General features: G+C 40.6%; 1 protein-coding gene across 1 annotated transcript; it reads right to left on the bottom strand.

Moving 5' to 3' along the window:
• Positions 1–1,600: 1,600 nt before the first annotated feature.
• crkl (CRK like proto-oncogene, adaptor protein) lies at positions 1,601–11,651 on the bottom strand. The gene is made up of 3 exons (XM_004074855.5): positions 10,475–11,651; positions 8,582–9,056; positions 1,601–3,193 (listed from the first exon to the last, which is right to left on the bottom strand). The coding sequence occupies exons 1-3, from the start codon at positions 10,783–10,785 to the stop codon at positions 3,059–3,061; spliced, it is 921 nt and encodes a 306-aa protein (XP_004074903.1). The 5' UTR covers positions 10,786–11,651; the 3' UTR covers positions 1,601–3,058.
• Between the last annotated feature and the right edge of the window lie 656 nt (positions 11,652–12,307).

Here is a 12,307-nt window from a genome sequence, read left to right on the forward strand (position 1 = left end):
ATAAATTAGCCTTGTATTAGCAACTTTTGCTCAGAAATGATCAGTTTTTGTGTTTTGTAAACACAATGAGCATTTATCAGATATAAATATTAGGCTTTTTTTGTGCACACAAATTACTATTTTACTTTATCTACATTTCCTACTACTTCCAGTAATTTGTGTTTACGGAATACTTAATTGTGAACACAAAATGCTAATAATAAATGCTAACGCTGTGACTAATTTAAGGGAACTTTTTTTTGAGAATGTCACGTCTGGTTCTCCGTCCAAAGAAATACGTTTATTTTACAGTAATTTAACAATTGCTTGGTCACAATGTTCAGGATAAAACAGAACAACAGGAAAATAATTGTGACTTATTAATATCTAAGGTTTTATGCCAAAACTGGAGCATCCTCGTTGAAATAAAAAAAAAAAGGTTTTTAGAAAATAAAAATTTACTGGTTGCTGATTTTTTTAATCAAGCGTGTGATTCAAAATATAAAAAAAATAACATAAAAAATATGTACATGATCAAAAATGCATCAACCACTGGCTGGTTAAAAATATTCTATGAAATCACCACAATGATGAGTAATAGTCTCTTCCTGAGATCCTTTGAGCAAAACAACAATGTGCAGTGCTTTCACCACTACATGTTAGCTGCCATTAAAGCAGGCTGCAGGGCAGGCTTGGTAATGGACTGCAGGAATGCCTTCATCGACCATGCCACACATCCATTTACACACACACACACACACACGGCGTGTGCCCTAAGGAGAGGTCAGACTCCACTAAGTTTGATTCATTACAGTTATTTGCACTGGAGTTACAATCACCCGCCATCTACAGGAATACATCGATTAGCTAGAAGGACAATTTAACCCAGGATGTATGGATTATTGGCCTCACTCAGCCTCATCACATAAACGCAGGCCAAGTCAAATGAAATCCCACCTACTTGTATTCAGATTCCATCACCTGTTCCCTCCTTTTTTTTCCATCCCAAAGTTGTTTACGTGGCCGTCTTCGGTCCAGGTCGACCCCTTTTCCTTTGACCTGGTTCTGGCTAAAGCTGGTGAGGGAATGCTAATCTACAATACTGATACATGAGGGGAGGAGCGGAGCGTGAAACTGTTTATTGGATTGTTTGCAGACTGCCGGCATTTGATGATGTTTTTGAATTGGTCCTTTAGGTCTCAAATAATGACACCAAGATGAGAAACTTTGTGTTCTGGTTGCCAGGAATAGCAGAAAAGTTCCTAAAAATGTGTCACAACAAATCAATGTTCCTGTAGAAAGGCAGTCATAACAGAGGGAGGAGGAAGGAATCACTTTAATTTATACATAGTTTTAAATAGTCCAAGAGGAATAGAATTAGCTGAAAAGTGCTGAACACACGGAAACTGCCCTTCAAAAGTTTTTCTGTTCCGCATCTCTTCGGGGTCAGCTGACGTTCTTTTCTTAGCACTTCATTAAAATGCATTAATTGCTTCCCTTCTCCTGGGCGCAGCAGACTCCAGAAGTGGAGCTGTCGGAAAACAGAGGGGCCGCCCCGCGGCGCGCTCCACAAACGGGCCCCGCCCCCTCCTCCTGCCCCGCGGACAGACGAGGAACGCGGTTTAAAGAAGTAGACGTAAATTTTATTTACTTGCTCTGTACATACAGGGTCAATACCGGCAGAGGTAAGAACCATGGGAAATATTAACACATGTTACATAGTGTAAGAAATTAAAAAGGCACAATTTTCAATTCTGAAGTACAAGACAGGTTTTCCTAAAATAGAAGAACAGTAATACTGTTAATGCCAATACAAAACAAAACAAAAAATCAGAAGCAAGACCAGAAATATGGAAATAAAAATAAAAACTAAGTTGTATTGCTTAATTAGAATTCATTAAATCCTGACAAACAGAACCCAGCTAGGATGAAAAAAAAAAGATAAATCTTTTATTTAATGAAGAGATAAATTTTAAAAAGCAGCATTTGACCAACTCCCCGGCCAAGAGGTCATGCACAGAGGCAACCAGCAGGCATTTGGAATTCCCTTTATTTGATTTTTTTAATGTCCTTTTTGATTTTTAACAATAGTCATTTTGAAATAATCCACTTAAAAGCAGGACAAAAAAAAAACACATGAAACAGAAAAGAAAAACAACTTAAGCTGCACAACTTGAGTGAACGGCTAAGGAGGAGGAGGAGGAAGGGGGCATTATGGCAGAATTAGGAGTTTTCATGGTTTTTTGGACGTAAATAAAACCGGACCAAATGTTTAAAGAGGTTAACACTTAAAGTCAAGATGAAACGCTAAACCATATCTTTTGTTTCGATAGTAGTCAGATGTTTTTGGCAAATACATTGCTATTTGAAATCTTATTCAAATTGGCACTCCTATGCGGCGTGTTCAAAGTCTTTTAGAGCTGAAAGCCGTTAGCACGAAGAACTTTATAACCTTTAAGCTTTATCGGTAAAGAAGAAGGAAAAAAAGAAAGAAAAATCATCAGACGCCATCGGTACCGACAGAATTCAGAGTCCGCCCTCCAACAGACGAAGAGGAAGAGGTTGATCTTATGGCACCGATCAGATGAACCGCCACCCCGGCCGTGCCACGCCCCATCAGGAAGGTGGAGGCAGAAACCATTGGAAGAATCCGACCAATGATGTGTGCGTGTCTGCGGATGGCTCCGCTTCAACGGCGACTAGAAGGATTGGAGAAATAATGGCTGGCTTGTTCCTCATCGATTTTGTTTCCTACCAAATCCAGATTATTTTCCATATCTTGATTTTTCAAAAGCATGGTCTAAATTGTTAAAAACTACACATGGACGTTTCCATACAACTTTCAGTCTGATGCACTGTCATGTGGAAATAAAAAGAGACTGATGAAGAGGAGGAGATAAACTGCCCAGCCTGGAACTAAAACCTGAAAACGGGAGCTGAGGAAGGAGGGTCACATTTGAGACCACAGCTGTAAACTCTTTAAAAGCCCGGTGACAGCTGGCTAACCCCCCGCCCCACATCAAGCAGACAAGCTCGTTACTGTGACGCTGGCGGGACAGGTGGGGCATCCAGGGTCGCGTCAGTCCCCCTCGTCCGGGTTCAGCGGGTCTACGATTTTGACATGAGTGAAGGGAAAGTGCCCCCTGCGTCCGTTCACCTCGCCCTCCCACTGACCGCTGATGTTCATCCGTAGAACTTTGACCATGTCGCCGACCTGTGAGGAGAGAGAAGCAACCAATGACTACGCTGCAAGACCTCCACGTCCACCTCAGTTGGGCTTGATCACATGACATAAGTACAAAAGAAGCGCTTTAAAAGTGTTATCAGCCGATATCCCAAAAGACAGCATAACCAGCAAGAAATTGTTACTTTAAATGTTTACATACATGCAAGACAATCTCATGGCAGCTTGAAGTTTCTAACAAATCAAATAAATCCCATTTGACCAATCGGATGAACCCGCACGGCGTTGATCTTTAGACATATTCCTTTAAACCGGGGGGGGGGGTCCAAACTCATTTTCACCGAGGGCCACGTCAGCAGAGTGGCTGTCCTCAAAGGGCCAGATATGACTTATACATGTAACTAAATGTAATGTAACTTAATGTCAAATGACTCATTTGTTTATTATAACTTTTTAAAGTGACAATTACAGTTGCATAGAAAACATGTTTGCTTGTTACTCTAACATAAATCCTTTTACATTTGATTCTGTCAGGTTAGGTTATATGGACAGTGTTTAAGCCTTAATGTATAGTTACCCAATCTGATATTTCAAGTTCAATTCCCCCTAGATATGAATAAATGCACTCCAATTTCTATTTATTATTCTACGAAATTAAAAACTTTTATGCTCTCGCGGGCCACATAAAATGACATGGAGGGCCACATTTGGCCCCCAGGCCTTGAGTTTGACACATGTGCTTTAGTTTTGGGTGTGACGGTAACCGTATCACCGCGGTGATGAGATGATCGCTGCGTTGATGACTCATCACTGCACGTTCCTCTTTTTTAAATTCTTTTTTGAAAGTTCTGCATATGGTGCGTGATTTGAACTATGATAAACACATTCACACATTCATCTTTGCTAATTATTAACTTTTTCTGCGAGTTCTGTGTTCAAACTTCAAGGTCTTCTGGGGGAATTTCCATTGTATTCATTTCCATTACAACTTGCATTCTTGAGTGTGCGACGCGGCCGCCCGCCAGAGGATTTTGTGTTTTTTGGGGGGGCAAGAGTCCCAACACCATGACTCGTGCTGCTCATCACCGCGGTGATCAAAAATCCCAAACCGTCACAGCTCTAGCTTTAGGGGGTGGCCACAGCCAATCAGTTTTCTCTACTTAGCACAGGTGGTTTGTCAAAGAGTTTGCCCTTCCAGACACAACCCTGTATTTTATCTGGGCTGGGGACAGGCACAGGGAGACCGTTGACCAATCGAATGGAGCTTTATTGTGTTCATTTTTCTCACAACATGCAGCCCTGGTGACAACATTAAAGGGAAACTGAAAGTTTGAACACATCCCCTCTTTAGCTTTAGCATCATTTAGCTACACCCGGTCCCACAGTCCAAATTATGAACATAGGAGCATAGAAATAAAAGGACAGGTTAACAACAAAGACATAAAGCTGGAATAAGAAGAATGAAACTAAAGCTTTAGCCTGAAAAACTGTCAAGCTACGCTCACACTGCCCTCTGCAACAAACATTCAAGTGGCCTCATCCAATGAAAAGTCAATGGAAATGTGCGTAAATCCACATCTGGGCTTCCGTGAGCAAAAATCACGCATAGCTACGCAATATTTTTGAGACCGCTTTCAGGCTCCACATACGTGCGGGCGGCCATTGAAGGTAAAACAACGTCGAACTTCGGCCAATCAGGGATTCGGATTTGGCAGTGACGTATTGGATGGCGTCCCGTTTAAGTCAAGGAAGTGCCAAACTGTTCATGCCCAACAAACCTCTTCCAACTTTAGGTTGCGGATAAGTGCTAGTAAACAGTTGAAAAAGTAGCCCCTCCCTGCTTGTCAAGTGTGAATGCCGTGGGTTAAAAGCATGTCACATGTCCGTGGCATCAAACGACAAAAACCAAACAAAAAAATCCATCCAATCATCTTACTTCAAAGAAACGAAGTTCAGTTCTACATGCTTTGTGCAGTTTCCCCTAACGTGAGCAACAAGACAATAATGACACAAAAAAAAATGTTATTAGGCTGCGAGCTATGACTTCTTCCCAAAACAGAGGCTGATGGGAGGAAAGACATGATGCAACAGAATAAGGTATGTGCTGTCAGAACTAAACAAGTAGGAGATAAATGAGTCAAACTGAAAGGAAAACACAGAAAAGCTTCATGTTCGGATTCTCGTTAGCTGCTGTGCAGCTTAAGGCAAAAATAACAGAGGCTGGAGAGTTTGTATACAGCAGAGTGAATAAAAGGGGTTGGGTCAGCACATGTGACCCACTTCCAAAGAGATGGCGACAGATTTAAGGTATATTCTACACACACAAGTTTCATGTGTTAACCATCTGAGGAAAAAATAGTCAAAACGGCAACATTTAAAAACATCAGTGGAGATTTAGTTTCATTACTATTCTATTTTGCATTGTCATTTCAATAAAGTTCCTTAGAAAAATCTAAATGTAAAGCAGCCTAGTTTTTTGAAACACTATCTTTTTGTTGTTGTTGCTAAAACCCAAACTGATAAAACTCACAACTGTAGCTAATAAACTTAACCCAAACCTTTAGCTCATAATTAATTGCCTTCATTAAGACACAGGACTTAAAAACTTCATTCAAGATCATGTATTACCAATGCTGATAAAATAGACAAGCCAGGGGGTGACGAAAACATCCCCTCCCCCAACAAGGTAAGAAAATAGGGCAAAAATGTCACAGTTGGGGCAAAGGAAGCCCCAGTTTACAGTAGAAAAAAAAATGTACAAGTTTACACTTTATTCATTTCAAATTTTTTTTTTTTTTTTAAATAGTGTAATCTAGGAATGGAATACTTTGTTGCTCCTGAAAAAAAAGCTTCCTTGATGGAGATAGAAATTGACGCAAACTGTTGATTTCCTTCCACACTCATTTCCAGCTTCCTTCTGGGAGCTCTCACACACTCGCTGCCCTGTTTGGTTCCCCGTCTTCATGTGTTTTTCATCAACTGACCTAACATTGGTGCCGACTGTGTTGCTGCCTCTATTTTGCATTTGTCTATTTATAAGAGCTGACACCAATACACAAGCTGCCACCACTGGTTCAAAACTTCTCTCTACTCCTCCTTTCTTATTGCTTCCAAAAATATAATGATAAAAAGAGCAAATAGCTGAAGCTTTTTAGCACACAAAAAGCCCTAAAATAAACCCAAAAAAGAGCCATTTTTATCAAAGTTTTTTAAAGTGGGTAAGACGTTTGTTAGTTTGGGTAAAATTATAGATGGAGAATAAAATCGAAATTCACCCCAAAAAAAACTGTTTTTTTGTTAAAAGGGCTTTTCTACAGAGTTGAATTGTCACTTGTGCATCACCCTGCCTTCAGTTTTAGCATGGTTGTCGTTTATTAAGCCTAGTAAACGACTTGGAGAGTGGGACCTAAAAGTCTCACCCTCCAAATTAAAGAGGGAGACTTTGACCTTTGACGTGAGGGGCAAGACGGGCAGGAGCCAGAGGGCAGAAATGGGACAGGCCTATATCAAGTGCTCCATCTTTTACAAACCTTTAGGCAACAATCTGTGTCCATGTCATGACCATATTTCAAACTAGTCTATGAAGGACTTTCTGAACTATTCTATACAACCATGGATTTGGTTCTGTTTCTGCAGGTCAACGACATTGAGCATCTTTACATGCTGAATAAATTATCAGACAATGGTTATTTGACCTTAAACAGTTACGATTAGAAAATTCTGGCCAAAATGTTATAGTACAATATGAAAAGTGTATATGTGGAAAGTAACAGAACTACAAAACAGGCAACACATTTTTGCTGTGAAGCATTTGGACTTCATAAGGGGAAAAAATGGTTGTTTCTCTGGGAAATATTAGGAATTTTTCCTTCATTTCAATGGCGTGTGCAATTCTGAAATCACATAAGCATATGTTCATGTAAGAAAATCCATTTCTGAGAGAGAATTCTACAAGTCTGACTTATGCCATTTCCACGATTACATCAAAAATCGTGTTAATCGCGTAAATAGTTCAAGAGTTACGATGGTCAAAAGAATGTCAACACTGGACCACTCCAGGATTTCAAAGTCCTCCCAGGTAGCCTCCGCCATGCTCCATTTTCACACAACATTTTACCATCAAAGCAATTTTAATATAAAGTTAAATAAATGTTCAGAAAGTGACTAAATCAACCGCAGGCACCATCTTATTTCTTATTCTATCAGAGAATTCTAAAGAAAACCACATGAAGATCCAACCAATCAGAAAGCTTCCAAGCTTCTGTTGTAATTCTCACCACATTATTTCTGCGGTAAACAGAACAACAGGTCGACAGCAGGTCATGAGTTAATAGCCAACGGTGATACAAACAGGAGTTTCACACAACAAGAGGTGTAGAGCATAAAATAGATCTCCTTTACAGTTTTATTGGCTATAAACAAAGATATTGATTGTAACTATGTGGTGGGAGTTTTCTGCATGTTACATAAACAACAGTTACAAAATAGTTCCATTGAGAAGGCTGGAGACGTTATCAGAACGTGTTTAATCTACTGCTTGTGTCTTTATTCAGTACTTCCAGTTTCGGATTTTTATTTGTTCATGCTTCCATTAAAAATACAGTGTTCAAAATCAACATGATTATTAAATGCTGACACATTTTAATATGAGCAATAGGCTAAATTAACATTTAGCTAACTTCCGTGTTGGACTATTTTCCCCCTCCGAGAAATCACCACTGATCTATTTCCTAAGTAGTTTTTCAAATGTTTATCACTTTCTGCTAAGTGAGACAAAAATCTACATCATAAAACAGTTGAAACTGAATATATTCTACTAGAAGTGTGGTCCAGGACTGTGTGTTAATACTGAGAAACACTTTAGATAAGCTCCAAGCTCATCTACAACTTAACTTTTTGACAGGTCTACACAGTAGCTCCCTTTTTTAAGATGCAGACCAAAATACCCCAAGATAACCAAAGCCTTTGCCACAACTTCAACTTTTGTTCCTGTTCAGAGAAAACAATCGAAGACATAAGCATGTTACACCTGACCTTCAAATCTAGCAAAACCACTGATGTGATAGACATGAATAGACAACAGCTGTCTCAGGGTGTCCATATTTTCAGACTACCCTCATCAGAAAAGAAATTTGTATACAACCACACACACTTCTTGAATAAATCTTCACACAATGACCCGATAAACCCATCATTTTAACTCAATGGTGGTCCTGTCTATTTGAACGTGATTTTTTGCTGTTGTCAATCCTAAAAAAGTGACTGGCTTCATGACAAACAGATGAATTCGGGGTGTATTTTCCCACAAGTCTCTTTAAATCTGAAAATTTTAAAAAACTCTCCCCAAGTAAATTTTTGGTGATGCAAAAGGACAGAGTATTTACATATAGAAAGACAGATAAGAAGGATTGAACTTACCTCTAGAGCAAGGGCAGTTTTGTCGTAGGCACAGGGCACACGCTTCTGAATGGCCTTTGCCAACACAGGACCATTCTGCATGGAGGGCAACGGGGCAATGACTGCTCCGGGTGTGCCGGGGGGCATGGGGGGAGAGGTCTGGGGCTGGGCATAGGCGTTAACAAGGGAGTGGGATGGCTCCGGGATACCGTAGCTGTTGGAGTTGCGCGAGCCGTGGGAAGGCTGGCCAGGATGGGGGGAGGGTCGTACCAATTTCTCCACGTAGGGCACGGGGATCATCCCGACGCGTCCATCTTTATTTTTGGCACTCCACCATTGTTCCTCTGGCTTTTCCAAAATGATAAGGATCTCCCCTTTCTTGAATGGAAGGTCCTCCGCGTCACTACCAGTGAAGTCATATAGTGTCCGCACGTACTCAAAGTTATCCTCTGGACCAATCATAGACTGGACCGGACCACCAATAGTGCTTGGGTACCTGAAAAGATATGACCCAACTGAAATGTTTTGCGTAGAAGAGTGTATCAATGGTTCCTTGTTAACCCTTTAATAGACATGAAACAACACATGCTCTTCAAACTACTGTAACTCTTGGACCATTTACCCAAGTAACAAAATTCCAACAGATTCTACAGTTGAGAAAACTGGCTAAAAATGCACTGATGCTTGCACTATACATGCATCAGTTTGTAGTGAAGTGTGCAGATAATAAGTGCATTATTGTTATCTTTTCCATTAGTATGATCTCCTTTAGAGATTAAACGTTAGTTCTTGGTCACGTACTATGTTAAAAAGTGCGACTTAAACTCCAGTGTGACTAATAGATGATTTCCCCCCTTCCTTATGATGTATTGTTTAGCTGCTGCAACTTATAGTTCAGAACATATGTTAATTGCCTAAACGGTTGAAGAGTTACTGTAATTCAAGACCATCAACACAGCAGCTAAAGTTACGGTGTCAAAGGGTTAAGAAAGGTATCATCTGCATGAAGTGCACTAATGCCTTGGTGTGTAAGAGTGTGTAAAAACACTAGAATACACACGCAAATGTACTATACCCTACAGGGGTGTAACGATCAATTGCCTTAAATGATTTCCAGATCGATTTATCTGTTGTTAATAGAATTGATCTATACCATTATTAAATTATTTCAAAATGACCTTCAAATCGATACAGGAAAATACCATTTGGATTGTTTATTTTTCTATAACGTAAAAACGACCTTGAGAGAGGACAACAAACGTGATAGCGGCAAAATAAATAAATAAATAAAATAAAAAAAGATCAGTCCATCGTTCCAGTTCAATTTAAGGAACTACTATGAATTTAGCTAAGACGTCACCATTCAGTGTGGTAGAATGTTCTAAAAATGGCCTTTGTATTATTCTTATGTGGAAAAACAAAAGTGGGCTGAACTTTGTTAGACTAAAATACATTTGCCATTAATTGTTGTTTACTTGTTTGTTTGTTTGTACACATATTTAATTTACACCTGATTATCTTCCAAGAAAGACAGGGAATCTGGAAGATTTCACCTGCACTGTTGAGTATCCAAGTATTTATCTCTGAGTCGAACTGGTTGAAATTTTGGCGAAATATGTCATGGTGGATTGATTTCAGGTCAGTGGATGATCGGATCATTCAAAATGAATCAATATCGACTATGAATCGGGTTGGCAACTATGAATTATGATACAAATCGAACTGTTACACCCCCTAATGTCACACACAGTTGTGTACAGATCAGGCTAGTTATTCATGAACATCTTAGCTAATGTTAAAACAAACTCAACAGGAACTGTCCAATAACATGCTAATTCAACGACATATTTGCTGAGGAATAACAGAACAGAAAGTGGTCGTCTACCGGGATGCTGGAAGACGTCACGATCGTACCTGGATGCTGGTTCTATTAGCGTTGTTGTGTCCAGGTAATGGATTTTGTAGAACTCCAGAAGGGCTGGGAGGTTTTCGAACTCTTGATCTCCTATCTTGAACCTCTTACTGGGCAAAGAGTTGATGATATAGTGAGATACTTTGGAGTTTTCGGACACCGACAGCACGTAGTCCCCGGGACAGGTGGACGAGTCTCGCACCAGAAACATGCCGTGTCTCTGCCCCTGTAACCTGTTCTGCGCCTCCTGTCGCGACACTGGTCCGAAATACCAGGCCGAGCGATCAGACGAGTCAAATCGGGACGCGGACATTTTAAAAAAAATCTTTAAAAAATAAGTTAATATAAAGAAGAAAATGAGAACTATTGAATAAGTTAGATTCAAACGGGCCTATCGCATCCAGCTGCAGTACTTGGCAGATGCGGGGTAGGGCGTTCGTCGCCCGAGGACCCGATTAAAACAAATAAACAAAAGATCAACCTGACGTTTTCAGCGACAGGCTGCGACCGACCTGCTGATCCAGCCCGGGAGCATAATGTGACGAGCAGCTAACGGCCCCGAAACGGACGAACATCGACGGAAACTGAAGCAACAAATGATCAATAAAGCTTCCTCTCGTTGTTCCGCCTTCCGCGAAAACTCACAATTATTTAGCTTCAGTTCAGTCAGTGTCAGTTACGAGAACGGAAAGGGTGGCCTCAGGCGCGTTCCATCTCCATGTTTGCAACTAAAAACAAAAATTGTGACAGCGTAGAGAAAGAAAATACCGACTCTGTATCCTCTTGGTGTCACAAAAAGGCGGACGTCACGGAATTGGGGTGTTTAACTCCCCTTTCTCGGGTCGGAGTAGACTTTTGAGGGGGGGAAAAATGGCGGCTCGCAACACGTCTTCACACCAAAAAATGATATGACGGCCGCCGCGTGTCTGCTGCGCTCCAGTTCTCGCGTGCATTCCTCGAGTGCCCGCGAGAGATCCAGGCGTGCCGGTTCCGTGCGATATCCGTTCTCTAATTTCAGCGGGTCCCGCTTGTTTCAGCCAGCAGAAAGCGCAAGCAGGACACGGGAAAAATGGCGACGGGAGGGCTGGTCCCGCTTTCTATCTGCACGTCACGGAGGGGAGCAGGAGAGGAAGGGGTGGGGCCGTGGGCGGAGGAAAAGGTGGGCGAGTGATGACGTTTCTGGCGGGCCCACTTTGATGTGTCACTGTTGTCATTTCATGTCCCTTGCTTTTATTATTGTGAGTAAAAAAAAAGTGTGTTCATTAATTTGTTTCGGATGCCCTTGTCTATATATTCTGTAAAACTGTTCATTTTCAATAAAGTTTTCTTTTTTAATGTGCCGGTTTAAGTTTTCTTTTCTTTTTCTTCCTATTCCATTTTAGACCTGACAAAACACCAACCAAAAGATGTGCGGCCAAATTTTCAATGATCGCACGGCTAATAAACAAAAGGGAATCGTGTGAAGCAGGAGTTCCTCCATTTAACCACCATGAGCAGGGCCAGAGCTACAGGGGGGCAGAAGGGGGCAGTTGCCCCCAACCAATTTTTGAAACAGTATTATTATTTTCACAAAGATTAAGAAATCATTAATGCAAGCTTTGTTAGTAATGGCACCTCAGCAAAAAAAAAAAATGCAGTGTTGTTATTAATAACAATAATAAAACTATGAAACATGGTTAACCCTTTCATTTGTAATGGCCTTCCTCTCTGCTTATCACATTTGCCACCCAATTAAAGTCTACTGCCCCCCCATATGAAATGTTTTAAATCCACCACTGATCATAGACTAGGCTACTATTCTGAAGTAAATAAGAGAGAAAAAATAACTTAATAAA

The sequence above is a fragment of the Oryzias latipes genome, chromosome 12, assembly GCF_053564925.1.
Source record: "Oryzias latipes strain Hd-rR chromosome 12, Olatipes_Hd-rR_3.1".
In the NCBI taxonomy this organism is placed as follows: domain Eukaryota; kingdom Metazoa; phylum Chordata; class Actinopteri; order Beloniformes; family Adrianichthyidae; genus Oryzias; species Oryzias latipes.

Coding starts and splice junctions, on each gene's coding strand:
- crkl (XM_004074855.5), bottom strand. CDS start 10,785: ATGTCCGCGTCCCGATTTGACTCGTCTGATCGCTCGGCCTGGTATTTC. Junction 9,057..10,474: donor CTAATAGAACCAGCATCCAG/GTACGATCGTGA, acceptor ATATCTTTTCAG/GTACCCAAGCACTATTGGTG. Junction 3,194..8,581: donor AAACTGCCCTTGCTCTAGAG/GTAAGTTCAATC, acceptor CTCTCCTCACAG/GTCGGCGACATGGTCAAAGT.